The sequence below is a fragment of the Cyprinus carpio genome, chromosome A13, assembly GCF_018340385.1.
Source record: "Cyprinus carpio isolate SPL01 chromosome A13, ASM1834038v1, whole genome shotgun sequence".
NCBI lineage: Eukaryota > Metazoa > Chordata > Actinopteri > Cypriniformes > Cyprinidae > Cyprinus > Cyprinus carpio.
In genome coordinates this window covers 13,396,643-13,423,734 of record NC_056584.1, presented here as the reverse complement: position 1 = coordinate 13,423,734, position 27,092 = coordinate 13,396,643, and the positions used below count along the sequence as shown (strand labels likewise).

The window sequence follows — 27,092 nt, the reverse complement described above, 5'->3', positions numbered from 1 at the left end:
ATAAATACTAGTATCTAATAAATAAGTACTAGTATCTAATAAATAAGTACTAGTATTTAATCAATAAGTACTAGTATCTAATGAATAAATACTAGTACCTAATAAATAAGTACTAGTATCTAATGAATAAGTACTAGTACATAATAAATAATAAATAATAACTAATAAATAATAAATAATAACTATAATCAAAAAAAAAAATAATCTAATAACTAATGATTAAGTACTAGTAACTTTACAAAAGACTCTAGTAGCTAAAGAATAATTACTAGTACCTAAAAAATAAGCACTAGTAGTTAATGAATAAGTACTAGTACTTAATGCAAAAGATACTAGTATCTAAAAAATAAGTACAAGTAACGTTAAATTAGATACTAGTGCAGTTTATAGATTAAATGTTACTACGGCTTGCCATATAGTCCAAGTCTCTTAATATAGTGTTAATAGCAAATCTTATTTTATTCATAAATCTTAGACCACCATGCTAAAAAAGAAACTCCAGAGGTGAATCATGGCTCAAAATGTAAATTCTCTTCTGGGGTTTTAGGACTACAAAATAAACAACTCTAGAAATACTGGCATATAAATTTCTTTCAAAGTTAATTGTGTTATTTATAGGCATCACAGTCTGTTTTGAAAGCCCTTTTCAGGTGGCATTCCTTTCACAAAAATAAAAAAATAAAAAATCTCTGTCACTATTTCTTAAATCCATATCTATTATAGTTTGTAGTAAAACACCATGACAATTACAGTACATAGTAGGCTACCTCAAAGAACATTTACCCCCCAAAAAATTAAAAACGTTTTTAAAGAGAAATTACATAAGTTTAGCCAATACATTTATTTCATAGACAGCAGCAACTTTAATACTTGTTAATATTTTTTTCACAGCGCAGTGTTTTCTTACGGGTTCCTGCTCTCTGAGCGCCTCCCAGCTTGAGGTGGAGACCCACGGCACGCCTGATGCCTGCCGCTTAAAACAACTCAAAAACAGTTCTCAGGTTGACACTTTGTTGAGTGGGGGAAAAGGAGGAGCTGCGGTGTCCGCTTATTCACTCCGTCCCACCCTTTGACACTGTCTGTCTTAGTTTTTTTCGTTTTGTTAATACTGTTAGTTTGTACGTTAGTTCAAAATCATGTATAGGTATCTGGGGGAGCTCGTCACCCGCGCAGCCGGCAGCAGCGCGCTGGCCTCGGGATGCGTTGACTCTGCTTTGCCTGCTTCCGCGACTCTCATGCGGGTCCGCCGTTACAGCGAAGCCGTGGGAGAGAAAGACGATGACCCTAACTTCTTTAGGATGGTCGAGGGTTTCTTCGACCGCGGAGCTTCTATCGTGGAGGATAAACTCGTGCACGATCTCAAGACGAGAGAAACGCCCGAGCAGAAGAGACACCGAGTCCGGGGGATCCTCAAGATCATCAAGCCCTGCAACCACATCCTGTCCGTGTCGTTCCCCATCAAGAGAGACAACGGGGAGTGGGAGATGATCGAGGCCTATAGAGCTCAACACAGTCAGCACAGAACCCCGTGTAAAGGAGGCAAGTTCATGCATTATTTACTCAGGCGTTAATAGGAAGCAGTCGCGCTCTCGACTGAAAACAGATGCAAACTAAAACACCTCACACCTGTCAAAGCATCTTCTTAAGTTTTCCATTGTCATGACATGATTCTGCGTCACAACACATTTATTTACACGCATTGTCTTTAAAATTTGACAGAGAGTGCTAAAAGATAGGCCTCGCGTGGCGTGCATATGAACTAGGAAAAAAAAAATCCCATATCGCGGCAGCGACATTGGCGTGCAAGCGTTTCTGACTCCTAAACTTATACGGAGTTTGAAGCTTCACAAAAAAATCAACATGCAGTATACTGTAGCTGATAATAAAACGGCTAATATTTAGGTGTTACATTAGAATGAACTGGTTTAATTGATTTATCTGGTCCAGGCTTGTCATTAGCTGGTCTAATGTGTACATTAGGTATTCTAATAAGTCTCTTGCTGGTTTGTTGCAGCAAATGACCAACTTGTGCCCATCTTAGACCAGATAGAGAACCAACTAGAGCGTTTTAAAACATTTTTTGACCACAACAAGCTGGTTGGACCAGTTTGTTTCTGGTACAAGATGTTATACAAGCTAATGACCAACTTAGACCATCTGGAATTCAGCTGCATGTACAGCTTGAAATAGCCCCCCCCCCATCATATAAATTACAGTCTTATCTTTGCAGAGATATTTGTGTACTTTTTGGAAGTTGTGAACTCCTTTATTATCAATGGAATGTGCTTGTGTAAGAGCTGTTTTTATCAAGCATGACCAATTCTGGAGTTGTTTGTTAGGCCGTTACATTTTGCTTTGTCGGGACTGACTGTGCAATGCTTTATTAGGCAAGGGAGGTGGAAGCCCCCCAAGAGCAGTTCAATCTCTCTGCAGTTTCCTTGAATAGAACTCCATCCTATCAGCATTTTCAGACTGTTTCCCCTTTATAAAACTATCACAACTGCAACTGTAGAAAACCCAAATTTACATTTTTTGCATCCCATTTACATTAACCACCATATTAAGTGTTTTTTTTTACTAGTTCACGCTTACATATTATTAGCTGAGGTATGGAATGCGTATTTGGCGTGCTGTCCGGGGAAGGGCTCCGAGCTCAGGATTGGCCAGAACCTAGAGTACCCCACCTCCCCGTCTAGTTGTAAAGTGAACTTGAATTGAGGAGTTGGGGTGGAGGAGGGATGCTGATTAACCGTCAATGGATAGAGGTAAGACAGCAGTATTTATGCTGTGGTATTGATTACTTGATTGTGGTCCACCAGTGTTGATTAGGCTAATTATCTGACGTGCTCCTCCCGAACCTTGTTAATAAAACATCATAAATTGCAGATCAACTGATCAACAAAGTAGAAAGTGGAAGAGATCTTATAACGTACACTTCCTGATCTTCTATTGAGTAGATTCAAGGGGAGCTTTCCGTGAGACAGTCACTGAATACATGGCTAGACTTTAAACTGTTAAGTTTGTAAATTAGCTTAGTCAATGATTTTACATTGAGGTCTAGTAACCGGATAAAAAGTTAGCACATCATGCGTTTTTGCACCTTGTGTGCTGGGAAGTCTCTGATTAAGATAATGTATAAGAGCCCTCAAAACCAGTTTTCATGAGGGAAGAGCTCAAAGTTGGTTCTTTCCTGTAATTTATCCTATACTGTTTTTTTTTTGTTTTTACTATTGGCTTATATAGGGGTATAGGAAGCTAGGTAAAGAATAATATAACCTGCAATCTTATTCAGATATTTGATTAAACATGCAAGAAATGAAGAAAAAACATGCATATAATAGGTAAAAAGATGCAGACTTTGGACTCACTGAATATATACAGTAGTACATACTCATTCAACCAGATGCATACAGATTCAGAAGAGCCAACAAAACAGTAGTAGTAGTAATTTATAATGAATTACTAGCACATCATCCATGAATTTAAGAAACTTGCTAGTGCTGTCCAAGCAGTGCTTTTGAGGCCGACTGAAAACAGATGTTTAGTTTGGGGTAGACACATTGGCTTTAATCACATCAAGTTTGGGCCCTGCCTAGATTTTCTTTCCTTGTATTTCAGTGAAGAGATTGAGTCATCACGGTGGTTGGTTTACTGCCTGTTTAGCCACACAAAATTTCCCCTCTCAGAACTGTAGACCTTTTTTTTGTTTGTTTTTTTGTGCAAGGCAGTTAGAGCATTTGAAATTTCCAGACGTCCTACTCTAAACAGCTTATTAGTCTGGATCATCAATGCTATTTTAACTGAAAGACAAGGCCCACCTTTGCAGTGGGCGAATATTTGGCAGCTTTTATTCTATTATTTTTTATTTTTATTTTCCCAAGAGCTTTTAAATGTCTTGCATTATATAAGCACTCAAGTGAAATAAAAGGTTATCAAAGTGTTGTAGTCTGTAAGCTTTAATTGATAGAGAATATCCTGTCTTAGCATCATAAAACAAGTTAAAAAGAAGGCTATAATGCATGTGATCTACTTTGATGCTTGTTTAATGACTTGAGTGATCTATAGACATTATTTGCGTAGACCTAAAGTCTGATGAGGACACTGATTCTGCTTCTCCAGGTATCCGTTATAGCACAGAGGTGTCAGTGGATGAGGTGAAAGCCCTTGCCTCACTAATGACATACAAATGTGCAGTTGTAGGTAAGTGCTTAAGTTTGTTTATGTGTAAATGTATTTGTTCAGTATGAACATTTAATCATTCACATGAACTGTGCTCTCAAGATGTGCCTTTTGGAGGAGCTAAAGCGGGGGTGAAAATTAACCCAAAGAATTACTCTGTGAGTGTTTTCTTCATATTCTCAGACTAAATATAATTCATATATTCAGAAACTCTGGAACCATTAGATTCAGGATGTTGTTAATTTCATGACTCGCAAAGTAAAATCCTACAGGGTTTAATGTCTGTTAAGACTGTTTGTGACTGTTCTTTGTTTGTTTGTATTTTATCATTGGTGGATTAAACATTGAGTTTTGAGTTTAGCACTCAGATGATGGATTCCCCAGCTACAGCTGGAACAATGAATGCCCAAGCATTGCTTTCTTTTTGTATACGTCCATATTGTTAATCTCACTATAGTCACAGATGTTCCACCATTTTTTTTTTTTTATTGTTGTTGTTGTTGTTTTCCTAACTCAGGACATAGAACTGGAGAAGATCACAAGAAGGTTTACTATTGAGTTGGCAAAAAAGGGCTTCATTGGTGAGTTATGAGCAGGCATAAACTGAATCTGCTCCTGAGTTCTGCAAAAGCTCAGCAGAATCGAAATGCCCATCATGCACAAAGGTCTATGCGTCGCTCATTCCTTGTGGGTGTTTATGGAATAATTTGCCCAATTATGCACTCATCTACCTATAAAAGCATAGTCCTCTGTGTAACACATTTTAAGATTCATTCAGTCAAATCCTACAGAGTGCTGAAGATGCTAAATAAGTCTGCTAATTATGAGGCAGTGCATGGTACAGAAAGGTTTTGTTTTATATTTAAAATGTATTTATAGTAAACAGTAGTTTATCAATATTTGTTGATCCCAAATTACATCTGTTTAGCATATGTTACCATTTCGACTAGAATGAAACAGAAATTCTATGGAAGATTAAACCACAACTCAGGAACAATAGTCATCTAATGCTTAGCATCAGATGGCACAGTAAAGATTAACAGGCTGCAACTGACTCTACATAAGTTATTTAACCTGTAGCCCAAAAGCCTAGATAAGCTGTATTCATGTTACAATAGTTCAAAGAGCTTGTAATAGAGCCAGCTTTCAATAGGTAGTAGGTGTTTTTGAGTGCAGGATTCCCACATTGCTCTCTGACAGTGTAGCTTCTCAAAAAATTGTGCAGTGACACAGTTGCCATAATGTCTTATAAATATATCATCACAGAGGTTTTTATGATTTAAATTAACTGTGTCCATCTATTTGAGTTAAATAAATAAGTCATGGGCATGGGAAGAGAGGATCAGTCGCACACTCATTTCTGTTTCCTGTGTCAGGGCCTGGCATTGACGTCCCAGCCCCGGACATGAGCACAGGAGAAAGGGAAATGTCCTGGATTGCTGACACATATGCTAACACAATGGGCCATCATGTAAGTTGAAGAACCTGACCAAGTGTTCATATAGTTTACAACAGGTTTGCTTTAGCGAAATGTATAAGAAAGCAATTGTATTGTTTGGCATGCTATATTATACAATATGCTATGTTACAGATCATGCCACTGACATCACATGCAAGCAGTGATATTTTGATGCTGTTAGATTTTTTTTATTTAATATGCCAGCTGAATAATCAGCAGGATAAGAATGTAGACGTCAAATAGAATATAGCAAAAGTCCATAAAGTACTTGAATTTATTTTAACACTGTAGTTACATTGTTATTTCTGATAACCAGATGTGTCTGTTTAAGAGAAAGAGTTTATTTTAAGATACATGTACTTTTACTATATTTCATTCTTGTTGTATTTTTTAACTATTGTTCTCTTGATTTAAAGCACTGGTTAACTGTGTTGTCATGGTAGTGGATCAAATGCATTGTGAATTTGTAAGCCTTATTATAATTTCCGCTATAGTTATATCTATTTTTAGTATTCAAAATGCATCCAGCAGCAATGAAATTGTTGTAATATTTGCAGTTGTTTTCTTCCTTAAATCTCTTTACATATAGTAAATGGTTAATAGTCTTGTCTGGAATGCATATATTTAACTATTTATAGTCGTCTTATGTGTTGATGCTTTTGTCTAGCTGACTGTAAACAAGACATACTTTGATTTTGTGTAAATATTACTCTGCATCAGAGAACAAGCTAAAAACTAAACTTACTTTTGCTGCCTTGCAAAGACTTCCTTCAGGAAATTCAAATCTAGTTTCCCCCAAAGACACATTTCATAGCGTAATATCTTAGATAAATAAGCGCATACAGAAAATTCACTGCATAGGCCTACATTACCTTGAAATGGTGCAGTGATTTCTATAAAGCTTTAACATCTTGTAGCTATGTTGAAAAATCACACAGGATATCTGTAAGAACTAACAAACAGATTGTGGCTGTGTTGGTGACTCAGTGCCCAGAGCCTTTACTGTCCCTGACAAAGAGCGTGGTGTTTATAGGACCAAGAGAACAAAGTGCCCCTGTGTTTTTCCACCCTCTCCTGACAGACTCCTTCAGTACAGTCTGTCCTCCCATGGCAGTCATGTGCTTTGTCTAGATAGCCATGGTGTTCTGTTCTGTTTGCAAGCTGCCCTGTAGCGAGATAAATGAAAGTACTTGAGAAATATACTGTAACATCAACAGGACCTTACACTGAGTACTCATATCGCTAAGCACCAGTTAATACTTAAGATATGGTTTCGTGCTTCATAACAAGCATCACAGTTTATGTTATTCTGTTTGAAATCAAACAACATTCTTCAAATGTTTAGAATTATAATTCTTCTTTATCAGGATATCAATGCTCATGCCTGTGTTACTGGTAAGCCCATCAGTCAGGGGGGAATCCACGGGCGTATTTCTGCCACTGGCCGTGGTGTCTTCCATGGCATTGAAAACTTTGTCAATGAGGCTTCTTACATGAGCCAGCTGTGCCTGAGCCCGGGGTTTGGAGACAAGACATTTGTCATTCAGGTTTGTGCATGTCAATTAACACATAAACCACACTTCAAGTTTATGACATTATGCTTTTGATTTTTTTTTTTTCATATCAAATCAGTTGGCTAAAGAATTGTTCTTGTTATGCATTGGTCCAAAATACACTGGTAACTCCAAACTTTGGATTTTTAATATGATTTAGTATGTTTATCTCAATGAGAAAATTACTATTGTTTATTCTTCTGCTTGCATGCTGGAACTTACAGGCACTTTGTCCTTTATCTCATGACTCTGTGCCATCAGTTAGTGTACGCTGACATGGATCATTCTGACTTTGCTTGTCCAAGGACTTTAAATATTCGGTGTGCTTTTAGATGCACAATCAATATTTATAAAGAAAGCTTAAAAGTGTGCGAAACCAGCAAATGTTATACTTCCTTCATAAATGATTAAAAACTCCTTCATTTTACTATGTGTTGCGACACTTCATTGTAATGTCAGATAAATAAATATATATTGCAAATATAAGTAGTAGTAATTGGGACAAGTATGTGTAAAAATAATTCAAACCACTTCACTTAGGGTTAGGTAAAATGCCTCAATATACCTTAAGATAAAATACTGAATATGTCTTTTTATAGTGAATATATTTTGAATTAAGTTTGTGTACCATTAATATTCTTCCCTGTCTTAAGCATAAATCTAAAAATATAGTTTGATTATGATTAAACTATTTGGCAGAATGGTAAGAAAATGTATGTTAATTCAAGCTATATTATCTCAAAACAATTCTAATTATCTTTAACTTCTGAAGTAAGTATATGTTGTTTTAGTGATGTTTGGATTTTTTAACCATGACACACAAATACTGACTTTGTTTTGCAGTGTATAAAGATGTTTAGCAATGTTCCTGCACTAAATCCATCAGTATTCCACATTACCTTCAGCTCCGCTGTCAGTATAAAAAAATATTTAATGAATTTTCCCAATTTCTGTTGTAGGGATTTGGTAACGTGGGCCTGCACTCCATGCGTTACCTGCACCGTTACGGAGCAAAGTGTGTGGGTGTCGGAGAGCTGGATGGAAGCATCTGGAACCCTAACGGCATCGATCCCAAAGAGCTGGAAGACTATAAGCTAGTGAGTATGAAGCACTCATTTCCTCTGGAGTGACATTCTGTAGCGTCGTCGTCAGTTCAGTGTAAGAATATTCACTGTAAGGCTTCCACCTTGTGGCAAATTGGCAGTATTACATGTGATAAGTGCAAATCTATAATCCAAATGTATCGAAGGCCCCATTTACACTGCATGGTTCAAGTGACCCAATTCCGATTTTTTCCTCTCATGTGGCACAGATCGGATATGACCGCTGAACGTGTAAGCAGGAAAAAACCGCATGGATTCCGATTTTCACAGATCGGATTCAGGCCTCATTCATATGTGGTAATAAATCGGATATGAATCGGATACGTGCATTTGCATGTGCCAAGTAAGCAGACAAATCGGATATTCCCCAGTAAATGCGAGTCGTACGTCATTAAAAAAGTGACGTCAACTCAGGTGGACGCCACCAACTGAGATCACATGACTTATTATAGGTGTGATAGAGGACAAAGATACACACAGTGGAGCAATGCGGAGGTTTCATGTCTTTTAAGTCTTTGGGGGCGAAGATGCAGGGTTGTTACAGAAATAAATAAGTTTGAAGACATTTCACGAGATATGGGGAGGCACGGTTTAAGCGCTTTTTTCTCCCCGCCGTACGAGACCAATGTTTTGCTGATTTTTTTTTTTTTTGTTGACTTTTTTCAATATATTATGGAAAGCAAAACACTGTATAATTTTATTTGCATCTGCATCCATTGTATTTCGTGCTGTTTTACTTCCTTTTCCGAGTCAGAACGTCTACGTTTGGTAGTTTCAGCAGTGTATAGTGTAAATGCAAAAATCGGATACGGGTCACTTTTAAAAGATGATGTAAGCAGGTCGTCAAAAAAATCACAGAAATATATAATAGATATAGTCAGAAAATCGGATTTGGGCATCAAGACCTGCAGTGTAAATGCAGCCAAATACTCTCTTTTCCAGGCCAATGGCACTATTGTTGGCTTTCCCAAGGCCACCCCATATGAAGGCAGCATCTTGGAAGCTGAGTGTGATATTCTGATCCCTGCTGCAAGTGAGAAACAGCTTACAAAGAAAAACGCCAACAATATCAAGGCCAAGGTTAGAGGTCAACAGAGTCAACCATAACAATAGTAATTTTCAAGCTGCAATGAGAATATGAAAAGACAAATGTGTAACACTTATTATTTTCACAGATCATTGCTGAAGGAGCTAATGGTCCCACTACCCCTGAAGCTGACAAGATATTCCTAGAGAGGAATATCATGGTGATCCCTGTACGTTTTCCAGTCCTAAATGTTATTTTAATGTTAAATCTAAATTTACTAGTCTATTAGACAATATTTGGTTTATATGCATATCTTATTTAATATATTTACCTTATTTTGATTTTATTTATAGGAGATTTTTATATAGGTTTTATTATATTATTGTAATAAAGTTTTTTCCCCCTTTTTTAAACTACTTTGATCTTGCCTTGAAAATATCCTTTGATGCTAATAGGATATTAAAAATAAATAATTTATATATAGGACATGTACCTGAATGCTGGAGGTGTGACAGTCTCCTACTTTGAGTGGCTGAAGAACCTAAACCACGTCAGTTATGGCAGACTGACCTTCAAATACGAAAGGGACTCAAACTACCATCTCCTTAGTAAGTCAAAAAAATTGTTTCCCAGAAACAATCATGTCTAGTAAAACAGTGTTTGCTTTTAGAAGTGTTTGCTTATAAAAATCAGTATGGTTGGTTAGTAGATTTAGTTCCCTGGAAGGGCTTGGTTTCCATTTTCTAATTGTTCTAGATAATGTTGGTGGTTCAGGCAGGCTAGAATAGGTCATGTGGTATTTTTGTTCACTTTGTTTATTCTGCTCCCACGAGCAAATATAGTTGAATTGGTGTCCCCTTGAGAGTATCTGGGTATGTTTGCATGTATACACAAAAACACCAACTTGCTCTGTCCTGCCTTTCATCTGACTGGCCTGAAATGACCTCACTTCACTGATAGTCGAATCTTAAATCCGTGTCAGTTTGCTCATTACTAATGGGGATCGACTACGTTGTTTGGCAGTGTCTGTGCAGGAGAGTCTGGAAAGGAAGTTTGGGAAACATGGTGGAGCCATACCTATTGTTCCCACATCTGAATTTCAAGAGAGGATTGCTGTGAGTATAAACGCAAAAGCTCTTGTCACATATAATGTGCATTTTTAAATCGTTTCATATTTGACTACTAGACCTTTATACGCTTGTTTTGCTTATCTGATAGGGAGCTTCTGAAAAGGACATTGTGCATTCTGGATTGGCTTACACAATGGAGCGATCTGCCAGAGTAAGTAGATATATATATAAATATATAATAGTCCTTTACATTTATTTATATAATAATATGCAAATATATTATGTATTATACCTTTTTTGTAGTTCATGTGTTATTGTTGCTGTCAGTCAGTTGTTTTTGAAATTGGAAATGAGATCCTGAAGCCCATTAAATGGATTGGATCCATGCTGCCCTAGAATTTGAGCAAAATTAGGTCATTTTGGAGGCAGCATAATTAAGATTCATTTTAGAATGATACTCACTTTGAGAAAAGATTGTGTTTGTCTCGGGAGGCAGGGAACTCATCTGTCTGTATTTAGGATAATTTGATGTATGAAGAGCCTTTGTGATGTAAAATACTGCTCTGTTTGTTCACATAATTAATCTCTCCTCTTTTAGCAAATCATGCGCACAGCTAATAGGTATAACCTTGGGCTGGACCTGAGGACAGCGGCCTACGTCAACGCCATTGAGAAAGTCTTCAAAGTTTACCATGAGGCTGGCCTTACCTTCACATAGATAACTCTATTATTTACCTGATTCTATATCTGAGTCTGTTCATCTGCACAGACTCAAGGTATATCACTTAACCCCTCAGCTCCTCATGTTTACATTTTATACGACATAGATATATATGTCATTATATATGTCATATCATTTATGCATGTGATTACCAATAAGCATCTTTAGAATTATCTAGTTTATCATCCTTTCAAATATTCATGGCTTTTGGAAAAGCTTTAATTAAAGCCAAAGTCCGTTTAATGCACTCTCTTTGCCACATTTCGCCAGGAAACACCGATCAGTTGTAACTTATTTTAAAGTTATTTTGTAATGTTTTCTTCAGTGTTAATGAAGTTGCTGCATATTGAAACACATTAAGCCTTAGAGTCACAGCCACACACTGTTAATTCTAATGACAGTTTCTAGAATTTCTAGTTGGTTACTTTTTCCCCACTCATTTTGACACTGTTATGGTCAAGTGGGAAAGGGATACAGGATGAATCTCAGGCTTTTTATATCTGTTACCAAAATGTTGCACATAAATATCTGGTTTTGCTGCTCTTTGGAACATTTTTCAGTGATAACCAAAAGCTCCCTTTGTTTTTTAAATGTTTAATTTCTTAATAATATGCAAACAGTAGGGGATATATTTGGGAGCAAATGTTTTCTTTTCATCGCAATATTAGCATTTAATATGAAACAGCCTTTGAAAAAAAAAAAAGACTTTGTATTGCCTTTTTAAGTTGTCTTCTATTAATAAAACAGAAATGAAAATTGCAGTGTGCCAGCTGATTTACTGGGTTAATTGTATTTGTACTTTGAATTGTTTTTAAAATATTGACCAAAAAATATTAAGAAAAAACAATGTGATTTAAAAAACAAACAAACAATGAGATTTTACTCGATGCTCATGTAAGTGGATAAAATGAGACCTTTTTCAATCAGTAATAAAAACTTTTTTTATTCAGCTTTATTCACTCAACATTTATTCACTCACAGTTTTGAAAACAAAAGCATGCTAAATAAGTTTCATTTATTTAAACAATACCTAATACGAATATAATAGGCATAATTTCTAGTATTTTTAAGAAGTTGTACATAAGATATTGCCGAGACATCTGTTTAAAATGATTTACATTAGGAACAAATGACTATCTTCTTCTGTTGTTATAGTCCATGACACTTGGAGATTGTGCTGATGTAAGACAGGTCTCCAGCAAGACAAGAACTCAGCCAAAGAGATTTTTCCTAGTTGTCAGAACATCATTTTTCACAGAACTCATTAGCAAGGTCATCCAGTGCATCGTTGAAAGCTAATCAAACACAAAATATTACTGTTATTATATTTGTGCATGGTGGATTTACATTATTGGTATTATTATTATTTTTTTTTGGATGTGTGTGTGTGTGTATTTGTTTATTACTCACTGCTGTCTGCACCACTTTTGTCTACTGCATTGCTGCCTCCAGCACCTCCACCGCTTTTTTCCTCTGTTTTTTCTGTGTTGACATTGCCACCAATTAGTCCATCTCCTGACTTTTCCTTTGGTTTCTTGTCCTTCTCCTCGCTACTTGGGAAAAGACCTCCCATGCCCCCGGTCTTATCAGTTTCCTGTTTCTTTCCAGAAATTGTTTCCTTCACTTTTTTTTTAGCAACAGCAGCTAGGGAGATTTGAAAGCAACATTATATAATGGTAACACATCCCAAAAATTATAATCTTTCATACACAGATCACTAAAAACAAAAAAATTAAAAATATTTTTCTTAGATGTCTAAAAATAAAAAAAAAACCTTGGATAGCTTTATTGACTCTGAAGGCCCATTCTAATACCATTCCTTATACGGAGTGGCATGATTACTGGACTGACTGCATTCTTAAAAATATTTTATCTAGCTTTCATAGAGAACAAATATAGCAATCAGCAGGATTAAAACAAATACAAACTTAAAAGCAGTTAAAACAAGCAACATGGCTATTTGAAAGGGAGGGAAAACAACTTGCTTAATAATATAATTCAGTTAAATGAGTAATGATATCACATTTCTATTACATATTTAGTTTGTGAAAAAGGATTAGAAATACATAATGTAAAACTACAAGTTATATTAAATAATTGTTAGTATATGCTATCCAATATTTTTAGGTAAAATACATAAGCTACTATATATATATATATATATATATATATATATATATATATATATATATATATATATATATATATATATATATTTAAAATCTCAGAAAAAGTCTCAACTATACTTGTGTGCCCTGAAAATTAATATACAACTCAAAAACAACTCATAACGACTGGCTGGTTAAACGAGGACACAGAGAGCCTCAGTATAAAAAGTATAAAAACTTTGCACACAACAGCTATTTTAAAGTTTTTTTTAAGCTTCTCAGGCATAAGAAACTCACCTGCTTTGTCCACAGCCTGGTCGACAAATGAATCTGCTGCTTTATTACCCGTAAAATTTGAAAGGAAAGACATGTTTTTAGAGTTCTATGTTGTTGATGTTTGCAAGAGCGTGTATGTGTCAGTGTTTTGAGACGGAAGATTCATGCGGATTTATTAGGCTGGTGCTCCATTAAAGTACGTCAGGGATGTGTGCTCCTATTGGATACTTCAGCGTGGAGTAGAAAGGAGTCAGCAGAAAGAACAGCAAGCTTGCTTGACTGGTTTACCTGGTTTCCTGTATCATCATCAAACAGGGTTTCAGCATAACTCATAATTTGTTAAACATGAGCATATAGTTATTTAATTATGTAATTTAATATTTAATTTTTTTTATTCTATGTTATTTTATTGTTTAGAGATAGTTTGAAGGTATACAGGGTTAATAGTCCTTTGATTCTCGTCCTATTTTATTATTTTTATTTTACTGTTCGGGGGGAGTCAAGATTTTCAGGGATATGCAGGGTTTTGATTGTTGTTGTGGTTTTGTTACGGACATTTCTGACATGAGTTTCATTGTTTATGTTTTGGTGTAAATGGCTTTCCTCTGAGCAAGAGGAAAATAATGAGCTGATAGACTTCTCTGCCCCCTCCCATAGCTGGAATGTGGAAAAAGCTAAATAACTCTCATTCTGAACTCGGATTACGCATGCAGACCATGGAAACTTCATAAACGTTGAGATTCTGCCAGAGGCATAGTGCTTTTCGGTGTTATTGTAATGTGGTAACGTTTTTGTTTGTTGTTAAGATGCATATTAAATTCAATATGCGGGTGAGGGGGAGAGCAGGAGGGGTGTTCTGATCTCAAGGGTGTGCGTCTCTGATGCTTTCAATGTTCTTAAATTAGTTTTTATAGTTTCACTGAATAAAAGTAGTGCTTGCACAGCCTCTTTGGTATATGATGTACTTCATGTTATCGATATAAACAAAATTATTTAGTACAAATACTTTGCACTGTTACTTTTTTTTTTTTTTTTTTTTTGCTATTTTATACTTCAAATATTGTGCAAACTAGACTTGTTAACTTTCTTAGCAACATTCTGTTCTAAAAAAAAAATAAGGATAAAAATGAGAATAGATTTATTTTTCACAAAAATGAATTTATTACAGATGGAATATTCAAAAAAAAAAAACAGCTGCTTTCAAACTTAAAGGGAAACAATGAGTCAGGTAAATTAATATGATCAGTTAAAAGTGAAGTTGTGAGGCAGCATGCATGGCTTTTACATACAAATCATGCAACCTAGCAACTGCTCTGACATCATTTGCCGATTTTGTGAGTTGTTTATAATGGCTGCAATAGCAAACTACATATAAGAGCTTTACTAAAACCCCATCACTCTATAACCACACTTTAAGATACTAGAACTGATTTAACCAGCTATCTTCATCCCTTACAGACATCAGTTGCCCTCTTCTTTGGATTTGGATATGTGATTCTGACTTTTTTCTGCTCCTTGTTTCAAATATCGTCTCAGATACTACATTGAGAGTGTATTTGGACTGGAATATTTTAAATCTTTTCTCACACTGATTGTGTAAAATCACCATCCATCTGATCTCTTTGTGTTGGGTGGAGGAAAACAAGTTTTAGGGCAGGTAAGAAAGATAGACCTTGCCTATATAAAAATGTCCAAATCACAAGCACATGCTTGTAATATTTGCACAGATTTGATTACACACTGCTCAGTATATGTGAATATTGCATATAGCTAAATAGCTAAATAGTGTTGTTACATGAGCATTTTTTTTCTCTTGTGAATAGGATAAGTTTACATGAAGGAAAGTGGTAAATTGAGTTAAGTAGATATAGTTTGTGAGGTCAAAGCAAGAGAGACAGGTGGGTGTCTTTTTTATTTAGCATCCATCAGAGGTTTAGTATGATAATGAACTCTCTAATGCACAGCAGCTAATGAACTCTCTCTTCTTGATCAAGAAGCAGAGCATCACAGAGGCATTCAGCTTGACATCTCCCTGAAACGAAACAGAAGGATGGTTATGTTGGTTCAGTGCACATACTGTGCAGATGATTCTTCAAAATTTGTAAAATATAATTTTAGAAACAACTTGCAAAACTTGCTACACATGAAACACTGAGGTATGTTTGAGAGCCTGTTTGTGCACTGTTCTGAAGCACACACTGTGTTGTGATGGGCTGTAGATATAAAACCTGTCTGGTAAGACTGTAAACTACATGAACTAATGAATGTCACAGGACACAGATCTTATTGTCAAATGACTTCCCTGAATAAGTTCATTCAAAGATAATCAAATAATTATTAAGTTTTGTTCAGTGTTTGAAGAAAGTCTAGTGATTTGCTTAGATTTGATTTAAAAAGGTGTGCATACATTTTCTGCATTTTTCTACATTCAATTACATTCAAAACACATTACATTTAAATCTACTAGTTAATAGTTCTTTATCTCTTACTAGTGCTTAATCTGTATAAATTTACTTGAGAAGCAAATTGTGAATTACTTTCAGAGAATATACTATATTATTATTATTGTTATTATTGCTATTACTATTATTTTAAAGGTGTTGCTATTTTGCTGTAAATTTTTGCAGAATAGAAAATCCCATCTCAAGACAAGCTCATCCTCTCTCTCACCTACTGTCCAGCTTCTGTAGGCTGCTCTACATCTCCCTCCTTCTTCGTCAGCTCCCCCTGGAGGCAGAAACACATCAACACATCTCAATAAAGGCCTTTTGAAGTGAAGAGATGCATTTGTGTAAAAAAAAAATATCCATGTTTAAAACTTTATAAACCGTAATTTCTAACTTCCGCTAACTGTCATACACTTGTTCACTAGAGAGTGGTGTTCAAGCAGATGATGTAGGATGTAGGCATAGTGTTTCGAGGGAACAGTTTCCAGCTCAAGAATGCCACTGGTCTGCAGTCTCCATCCACTTTCTGCATTAACACCGCCCCCTACCCGACTCCAAAAGCATCCGTCTCCAAGATTAACAGTTTCTGGAAATCTGGGCTCAGCAGAACAGGTTCTCCAAATGCTGCCTCTTGTAAGTCCCGGAAAGTCCAGACCACCTTGTTGGGAACTGTAGCTCTAGTGAGATCTATTGGCTATTGTACACTTCTTCAGTTGGTGGTAAGACCTGCTGCCTTAATTCTCCCTAGGACTTGCCTCCGATGTTGACAATGGTCTTTCCAGGTCTCACTGAAAAGGACCACATTGTCCAGATAGGCTGCAGCAAACTCCCTGGTGCTTTGCAGGATCTGAGCCATTAAACGTTGGCGCCCCCTGCAGGCCAGAAGGCATAACCCAGAAATGGTATAATCCAAAAGGGGTTTTGAAAGTTTTCAGTTCTTTGGCTCTGGCAATTAAAAAACCTACCAGTACACCTTGCATAAGTCCACAGTGGATAGGTATTCGGCTCTGCCCAGTTTTTCCACTAACTTATCAATTCTTGGTATCAGATAGGGGTCTACCTTAGGAAAGCTGTTTTAGGAATGGTGCTACACCACTCACTAAGGGAGGGTTCAATAACACCCATGGTGAGCATAATGTCTAGTTCATCTTTAAGCACCGTTACCAGGCGTCCTGGGATCCGAAAAATCTTCTGGCGGGCAGGAGTTGCCTCCGAAGGATGACGTCATGTAGCTCCAGGCTAGTACACCCAGGTTTCTCCTGAAACAGCTTGGGGTATAACAGCTGCTTTACCTGGTCTCTTTGGGGTTGCTCTAGATGGGATACTGCTTATTTGGTGCACCTGGTTGGAAAATGCTTCTCTGTTGGTTCCTCTTCCTCCTCGACCACACAAAGAAAGAGTTGTGCAGCCCTGGTGTGGAACTCTTTCAACAAATTAATACGGAAGGTTTGTTCCCTGGCATGGAGATCTTATATGTGACATTGCCAGTTTTCTGCACTACCTCTTAGAGTCCATGCCACTTAGTAAGCAACTTATTCTCACAGGTGGGCAGCAACAGCAGCACCTTTTGGCCTGGCTCAAATCTCTCCCTTGCCCTCTTATCATACCAAACATTCTGAGTTTGCTGGGCTTTTTTAATGTTCTCCTTGGCCAATGATTTCATCTCTTTCAGAAGCTCTCTCATTTGAATCATGTATTGGACCACACTGCAAGTACCATACTTGGGTCCCTCCCACTGTATCTAAAGCAGGTCCAAAGGACCTCCCACCTGCCGGCCATATAACAGTTCAAATGGGGAGAAACCTGTGGAAGCCAGCAGCACCTCTCTGTAAGCAAACAACAGATAAGGTAACTATTGGTCCCAGTCAGACCTTGATTTGGAAACAAACTTTTGCAGCATGCTTTTTAGGGTTAGGTTGAAGTGCCCGACCAAACCATCATTCTGGGGGTGGTAAGGTGTGGTCTTAATAGCCTTAATCCTCAACAGTTGGTACACCTGTTTTAACTGCAAGGATATAGAGTTAGTACCCTGATCTGTAAAAAAATCACGGGGAACCCCAACGCTGTAAAACAGCTGTACAAGGCAGTTGGCTTCTTGTCTAGCTTTGATTTTTCTAAGGGGAAAGGCTTCTGGGTACTTGGTGGCATAATCACTGATTACTGTGGCAGTGTAACAAATGTAATGATGTACTTTTCTTCCATTAAACAAGAGACAACCCCATCTAACCCCATCTACTTCAGACACCTTCTGGAACCAATCCTGCAAAGTTGGATCTTTTTTCTGCAGTTCAACTATGTCCTCAGGGATAGTCATATTAAGAGGCCCTTCTGGCAAAGACAGCTCCTCAACCTGCCTCCTCTCCACACTACCCTCAAACTTAAGCTTACGTCTTTCCTTTTTAGATTTATTTATTTTTCTCATAGACCCCCTCAACATCAAAATCAGCAAATGGCAACTCACTCAAGACTGCTCTAGCACTCTGGGCCCAGATTACCGCATAACTGGACTGAACTTGGGACACCAAATCACAGAGAATGGGGAGATCTTGCCCCAGTATTACCTCATGAGGTAACTGGTTCAAGACAGCCACATGCAACAAGAAAGTCTTGTTAAGTTGTTAAGTAAATCAGTTCAATATGGCCGCCACCATATACAGTGTGCTGTTCCAGGTGATAGTCAACAGTTTATAAGAAAAGCTTAAATGTCCACTGGTTTAGTGTTCAGGTGGCTAGTCTGAAACACAACGGTCTAGTTGTTGGGGTGTGTAGAGGTCTGTGTTTGTAATCCATCTATCCACCTCGCTGACACATAAAGGTAAATAAAGAGTTTTTAAAAACCCAAGTATGTGTTCATGTCTTTATACAAAGGGCTTAAGCAAGGGGAACACTGGGAACAGATGGCTGCTCTGTGACACTCCTCTGGGCTGATATCAAAATCCTCTGACATTTTTATTTACAGATCCTCATTTTGTACTTCTAATTCATGACTAGTGTTTTGTTTTACTCTTTCCTCTGCACTTCCACATTCACTTCTCACCAGAGCTTACGCTATGCCTATGTCCTAAATCATCCACTGGAATGCCTCTCTCTCGTGAACATGCCTATGATAGTTAGTGGATGCTAGACATTACGGTTAAAGTTTTAAATATGGATATTTTTCTCACACAAACACATTGATTCACTTCAGAAGGCCTTTATTAACCCCTCGGAGCCGTGTGGAGTACATTTTATGATCGATGGATGCACTTTATTTTGCTTCACAATCTTGACCACCATTCACTGCCATTATAAAGATTGGAAGAGCCAGGACATTTTTAATAATTCATCTGAAAGAAGAAAGTCATATACAACTAGGATGGCTTGAGGCTAAGTAAATCATAGGGTCATTTTCATTCTTGGCTGAACTGTCCCTTTAAGCAATTTGCAATTTTTCTGAATGATAAGACCAAATAACAACACAGTGCGCCTAAAGACACCAATGCAACTGAACACTTATGTTTACATTTTTACACACTTTTTCTGGTTAATTTGACCAATTATTGGCCTTGTGCAAATTGAATCCTTACCGGTTTGACGAGGCCAGTGGATGCGACCACACTTTCCAGCCCCTCCACCGCCTTTTCTGACACCTGATTGGCTCCAGCCACGGCAGTCTCACTCATAAGATTCGCCTGCTCGGTTGTTTTGTGGGCAACTAGGACAGATAAAAGAGATGTCCTTATATTTTGATTTGAGACTTTCCATAGATAGGGTATTTAGGAAAATAATTTTGAGTGTTTTATTTAGTTAAGACCTGTTTCTATTAATACTTTTACCTGTGTTTACACTTGTCACAACACCTTCCTTTGTCTTTGTGCCTGTCAGAAAAATAAAAATAAAAGTTTATTGCGAAGTTCAGCTAATAACACTAAAGCATAAGCTGAACTAAAAATGAAAATTTTGTCATCATTTACCACCCTCGAATAATTCCAGACCTGTGTGACTTTTTCTTTGGAACACAAAAGAAGATTTTTTTTTCCATGTAATAAAAGTCCAAAGCAACATGTGCAACAAATACGGAGACATTTCTTCAAACAACCTTCTTTTTTGTTCTGCAGAAGAATGTGATTCATACAGGTTTAGAATGAGCAAATTATTTAAATAATAACATAATCTTTCTATTGAGGTGAACTATCCCTTTAAGCTCTTAGACATGCGCTTCTGTGAATGTTTTTTTCACAACCTTGTACCTAATTTCATCTTATTTTTGGACAGATGTCTGATCCTTGATTGATGCTTTCAGCTCTGACTCCTGTTCTGTCCTGGGATCCATTCACTTAGTCTGCTGTGCACAGTCTCCTCTGGCAGTTCAGCTAAAGGTCCAGCCTTCTCCAGTACCCAAGAGACTCTACAAAATCATGGCAAGTAAATGCTGATTGGCATCACTAAGTGCTATTAAGCATTATAGATTGAGAAACATCCTTTCTACTGAGACGCTTCCTACATGTTAACAGTGGAAAATCCCACTTCAGCATCTGAAAGGCCCTGGCATCTCTTGTACTGAATCTGCGTTGCACAAATGGCCTGTAGAACAAGCTTTAGCTCTGTTTCTTTCCCAGAACCTTTGAGATCACAGCAACGTGTCTGTGAAAGTCGCTCCTCCTTCCCAACATGTGCACCCCTCAAGAGAGACACGACATTGTCCTTGTTGTTCTGGACAAAGAGCTGGTTTAACTATCAAGACATTGATACATTCTTCAGGGCTTAGCCTCTGCTTGCAACACAAACACAAGCCTGAAATCTTATATTATTAATGTTATAATCAATAAAGACTAAGAATATTGCTGTCACCTGACCACTGCTGCAATATGATGTCACTTCCACAGCATCTCGGATTATGTGACGAAGCATAAAACGTTTCAACTGCTGCAGCTTGCTGCGATTAAGAGGAGACTGTGATATATTAATATAGTTGAGTATAGATTATAAAGGAAGTTATTAGATATTATTGAGATTAATCTTGTAACACAAAGATGGCACAGCACTTTTTCAGATAATAATGCTAATATATAATAATATAAATGCTAGCAGGATTTATATTTAAAAGTTGTACTTACACATGGCACAATTTAATGCCTTGTATCTTCATTTGTATTCCATTCTTAAATCTGAATTACATCACCTCTCTCTCTCTCTCTAGTACAATCCCAATGCTTTAATTTCTGATCCATAAGAGACTTAATGGACTTACGTATTAAAAATAATTAAGCTGGACTTTGCTCACACAGTTCTGTGATGAAATTGGTGTTATATAATGCAACAGAAATTAAAGTGACACTTTTATGTGAGCTCAGCCTGGTCTACAGCAGGGGTCCAAATGTCTGAGACCACTAGTTAATTATTTTTATTTAATTATTATATATGGTTTTTTGGTTTGTTGCTTTTTTGCTATAATGATAGCAGCACTCGAGCATCATGAGCTCCACAAGTTTGTGTCAAATCTGATGATCATGTTCTCCAGCATGATCCAAACAGCATCTTCAATGGAAGATCGTTTGACTGTCTTTGCAAAGAGTCACATGATCAGTAGTGATCAGTAGTGCAGAATCTCAAAAAATAATAATAATATATATATTAATTCTACATTATAATGTTAAAACATTTTTTAACCCTAAAACTTTACCCCAAAATTTAGATTCTGAACCACTGATTTTCAATGTGGTCTCAGACCTTTCCCTACTAAAGTCATTTTTGTTAACTAAAACTAAAACAATAAAAAATAATTACTTGAAATAAAATAAACATTAAATTAAATAACATAAAATTAAAAAGTAAACTTAATATTATTTAAATTTTTATTTCAGTTATTTCAGCTCAGATTTTATTTCATTTCCCATTTTCATTTCGTTTAGTTAAACTAAAACAAACAAACAAAAAAATTAAAGGTACTGTATATATGTAGATGTGTATGTGTTGGCAATTTGTCACAGTTCAGTTGTCACAGCCTGAGATTTCTCTGAGTAAAGTAGATCGTCTGTGTGGTGCAGAGGAAAGCTTGTACCTCTAGCTGTAACACACACAAACACACTCTGTCTCACACACATCCTGTCTCTCTCACACACACATACACGTCCTTCTCCTCTTCTCCAACATAAGTCAAAGCTACTTGTAATAGCAAGCACATTGTTCTTTCCTTTCTCTGATGTGAAGGACAAGTTATGCTCTTAAAAACTGAAAGCAGACAGTGACAGGCTCCTGTGACTGGTGTATACACACACTGAGAGCCATTACAGTCATCAAAGATTGTGTATTGACCCGGGCAGACCATGGTCTCTGTGGACCGGGATGTGAAGTGGACCAGAAGGGAATGGGATTACAGTACTGTGTGTTCCTGTCAGCACAGCAGCACAACCAAGAAATGATGTATTTCACACAATGCTTGTGCCAAACGTCATGTACAAGATCAATCTGGCTTTTCTCTTCATAATGTATCTGCCGCTGACAGCTCATCGATTGATTGCATCCTGAAGTTACTGAAAACACAAAGTGCTTCCTTTCTCCTTCTTGTCCTTTACCTTCTGTCTTTCTTTATCTCTTTCTATCTCCCTCCTCATTCCCCACCCATTCCTGACAGTAGGAACGTGTAGAAAAATACTGCTCCGGAGTAAATAACCATAGTACTATTTACCATGTAAGTTGTCTAGCAGTGTTGTTTTCAGCTGAATCTAGGCAAATGAATTTATGATCTAGTAAGAGACGACAGGCAGGTGGATAGTGCTGGTTTGTCTTTGAATGCTCGCTGTTGTTCACTTACTTGTAGTGATAAAGCACAGCAGTCAAATGTAATAATGGGCTCATGCCACACATTTATCTTCATTGCCCTGGTTTCCATTTGCAGGACTTGTATCATCACTGGCTAATAATTCAGTTATCTAAAACTGAAAATGATATTTTGTTTTTGTTAACATAATGAATTATATTATATTAAAGATTTAAATTGTCAATAAAATTGCCTATAAATACGCTTTTGTAATTACAATTGGTTTGTAAATTTGTAATTGGCATTGTTTTTAATTATGAAAATGGCACACCATACCATTTTAAATGGCTCTATATTTCCACTACACTTTACTGAAGAAAAAAGTACGAAATATAATGGAATATATACAAAAAGCCTTTTCTTACTTTAATTCTCTCAATTTTCTCCCCTCAGTTGAATTTGTACATACCTACATACATGACCCCTTCTTTGGTTTTGGCAGCTGCCTCCTCCACCCCGGCCTTGGTTTTTTCGGCGGCGGTCACCACTCCCTCCTTAGCCATGGAGAATCCCTTCTTCAGCGCATCCATACTGGAGCTCGGATCTGGGCTTTATGTCCTTTAACTGGAAGTGGCTCTCGTCTTATAACTGTTGAATGGAGCTGTGTGTGCTCTGACTGCCAGTGTGGTAAGTGTGTTTGCTAGAGTGTGTGTGCAGCTCCTTTGAGAGTGGGATGGGCACTCAGTGCTCAGACAGATTGGGACACCCTTTACAAGAAGAGTAGCCAAGCGGATTGAGAGAAGAAGGCATGTGGGGGGGGGGTATAATAACAAGTGGGTGAGAGGAATGATGAGAAATGGATTCCACAAGAAGAAAGCTTTTTCAGTTTGGCCTGTTTTCTCTAGCCACCCATAAAAAATGAGATTCATGTACTGGAAGATTAAATTCTTAATGCTAAAATCCAGCATCTTCGCACAACTTCATAAAACTATTAAACAACCTCTTCTAATTGCCAAGGCAACATTTATAATTTTCATTTAAGCTTAAGTTTTCATTTAATATTTAGGCTATATTTTATCTTATTTTCAGTTTTAATAGTTTTAGTTAACACTGATTCCTAGTCTATTTGAAGTAATTATAATTAAATTTAATTCAGAATTTAATTGTAGCTAGATTACATGTATTCCAATATGCATATTCTACATGTGCATAGTTTAATATCAAAATGCGCAAGCTGCACTGCACCGGCTTCCGCATCAGTGGCAACACTCCTCAGGCTCACAGAGCCTGTCATATTCATCAAATAATAATTTCAGTCTGACATGAGTGTATAAATGCATGTTTGCTGTAATCTAACATGGATCCTCTTTGTGTGGATCATCTCTTTGAAGCTGATGTGCAGCCTCTGTATGATATGCAAAAGTGAAATTAAGAAAGAACCACATAATTGTTCTGATGCATGCAGTATATGAAAGATAAACCTCAATGAATAATCCTTCTCTTTCTATGTTATACAAGCAGTTCCATAAATAGCAAAACAGTATCTTGATAAGAGCTTAATAAAATCACACTGGGGCACAGGACAGCAGGAAATTTGTTTTTTCATCATAGTTGTAATTTGTGTTGGCTAATCCAACATGAAGGCAAATGATGTATAGTCCTTTATATATTTAGAAAGTTAAATCCCTTAGTGAGCGTGTGCAGTCTGAGCCACTGCACCACTCTGAACTGAATAAAAATGATTCAAGCATGCTAGTCTGATACATGATATTAAAAACCCATGGAATGACAAGCATTTTCTTAACTGTTTTTATACAGGAACTTTGGGCAGTATAGTGACGAGACTGTCCCTTTTTTCAAATAGCTATTGGAGTGTGTGGGACATTCTAATTTTAATTCAAGTTTATTTAAGCAAAGGAATAAAAAAATTATAGTTAATTGTGACTTTTTATCTCACACTTCTGACTTCTTGCAATTGTGAGTTTATATTTCACAATTCAAAACTGTGACTTTATATCTTCTTATAAACTTGCAATAAGATTGGATTGGTTTACTTAGATTCCAGTCACAAGAAGAGATTTGATACAAATACCTCACTAGTTCATGAAAGTACAAATGCAATGGTTTTGTCATCAATCATCCTGGCATAAATGCAGTTATTTATTCTTTCAGCTGTGCCTGGAAGATACAAAACCGCTCCTGATATGTTGCAGACAGATCTCTCAAAGCAGAAATACTGTAGCGTCTGGTCACTAGTAGTCATGTGACCTTGTTATCCACCTCCATGAGGATGCTCTGCCCAGGCAAACTAGATGACCACCTCTGTATATCTAAATATAACTCCTTGCATTTTCCAGGACAGTGAGAGAACGTAATCTAATACCAGCTGCTCAGAATGCAACACTTTCGGGTCGATATGTATCCATCATGTGGCAAAAATCGAGACCATGGGAGAACAGCATAAGGAATCACCAACATGATGACAGAATAGTGTGAAATATCACATCCAAACTCTCTTAATTCACCTTTGAATCAATATCTGGAGCATATATGTCAAACTTTGCAAAACAAAATTCTCTGTAATTTGAGCTCAGCACTAATTTAATAGAATTTATCAGTGGACAGAAAGGCCTTTTTATGCTGAAAAGCTGGAGATGCTGCTCTTGAGTACATGAAAAATTAACAAATGTTAAATGTACTTGTTAACTTCATAGGAGCAAACATAAGTCTGCCTTTATAGCATTTATCATCAGTGCTACTATATGAAACCATTTCAGTGGATTTCTTTCATAATAAAGGTCAGTTGTTTTATTTTATCTTCCTCCATCACGTTTTCTATGTTCATTGTATTGCAGCTGTGACATAGTGCCACTGGCAGACTGGGAAATGACACATAAAAACAATGTCAGTGTCCTCCTAGGACATCTCTATGGTGACACTCATATGTTTTCAAACATAGAGCTTTGATTTAGGACTAAAGGCTAAAACTTTGTACATAGCAATTCCATTAGTTCAGTGGTATTCCTTTTGAAAAAAGAACTCTATTTCAAAGTATTCATTATTCAAAATGTCATTATTTAACATTAAATGTATAATTACATATATGTTGTAATATGTTTTTATTCATCAAAGAATGTAGCACTGTTTCCACAACGTTTTCAACTTTGATAATAATAAGAAATGTTTCTTGAGCAGTAAATCAGCATATTAGAATGATTTCTGAAGGATCATGTGACACTGAAGGCTAGAGTAATGGCTGCTTTGATATCACAGTGTATTATACTAAAAAATGTTTTACTATATATGAAATACCACTTCCCTAAAAATATTGTGTGTATATATAGACACACAAATAAATTTGTATGTCCCAGTAAATAAATAAGAAGTGAGAGACAGAGCATGTAGCTATAGTTGGGAAATAAAAGTGTATTGTTATAGCTGAATTGTATTGTATTGCATTGTAAAGCAAAGTAACTGTTTAAAACTTTCTTTAACTTTGCAGTTTCTCTCTCTCTCTCTCTCTCTCTCTCTCTCTCTCTCTCTCTCTCTCTCTTTCACAAACACACACACACACACACACACACACACACACACACACACACACACACACACACAAACAATGCCTGCAAAGGGTCTGTTTTAGTGACATTAAAAAATCCATTGCAACAGCTTGTGTTACCGGGAAACAAAATGTTTTGTTCTCATTGAACCTGGGTCAAAAGAATTAGTTCAAAGGTGAGAACTGTGAAAGATACTGTCTCTACACATATCTAAGTAGCTCTTCAAGTGCTGTGGGTCATAGCTCACCACCAGAGGTCATTCTCATTATGACAGCAAAATTGGTTGCTGTAATATAGGCAACCAAATTTGCACAACAGTGCTAAATGACACATTCGCTGAACACAGTCACAAGCCTTGCTCAAATACCTGTGTATGTTATTGGCAACTGTACAAACAAAAACAGCTGTGGCATAGGTATCCTGAGTGCTTACTGCTCCTGACCGCACTGGAGCTAATGCACTGCTAGTGGAAGCCTTCCTCAGGCATAACATATTCTATGCTTTATAGCCCAAGTCTCTCTCTGCCCACATCTTAGGATCATTATATACCATGTCATGAGTCGTAGATTACGGACACTTGCAAATGTGCATTACTGGTAATAATTAATCAAGCTGGATCATGTGACCCTTCGACGCCGGTGCTCTGCTCACTTTGTCAAATATTCTACAATCCTGAAAGTACATTTCGAACCACTTTCTATTTACTCCATCATGAGTACTTCAGCGGTCAAGGACAATTGGAAAAGAGTGATTGAGCAATCGCTAATAAAGAAAAAATTCAAAGATTCCACCATTACTAAAGAAGAGCTCGACGGTGCCATTGCTAATGGTATCAAGCTAGCACTTAAAG

At 36.9% G+C, this 27,092-nt stretch overlaps 2 protein-coding genes across 2 annotated transcripts; one reads left to right on the top strand and one right to left on the bottom strand.

The window, feature by feature from the left end:
- The first annotated feature begins 958 nt into the window (after positions 1–958).
- Positions 959–11,873, top strand: LOC109047030 (glutamate dehydrogenase, mitochondrial-like). Its single transcript, XM_042768851.1, has 13 exons — positions 959–1,539; positions 4,120–4,200; positions 4,282–4,337; positions 4,697–4,760; positions 5,556–5,650; positions 7,006–7,185; positions 8,151–8,288; positions 9,237–9,374; positions 9,470–9,550; positions 9,806–9,929; positions 10,345–10,436; positions 10,540–10,602; positions 10,990–11,873. Exons 1-13 carry the CDS (start codon positions 1,137–1,139, stop codon positions 11,107–11,109), a joined length of 1,635 nt encoding a protein of 544 aa, XP_042624785.1. The 5' UTR covers positions 959–1,136; the 3' UTR covers positions 11,110–11,873.
- A 3,516-nt stretch (positions 11,874–15,389) lies between these two features.
- On the bottom strand, positions 15,390–23,435 carry LOC109046769 (synuclein-like). The gene is made up of 5 exons (XM_019064574.2): positions 23,152–23,435; positions 19,759–19,800; positions 19,510–19,637; positions 16,167–16,223; positions 15,390–15,528 (listed from the first exon to the last, which is right to left on the bottom strand). Exons 1-4 carry the CDS (start codon positions 23,270–23,272, stop codon positions 16,167–16,169), a joined length of 348 nt encoding a protein of 115 aa, XP_018920119.2. The 5' UTR covers positions 23,273–23,435; the 3' UTR covers positions 15,390–15,528.
- Between the last annotated feature and the right edge of the window lie 3,657 nt (positions 23,436–27,092).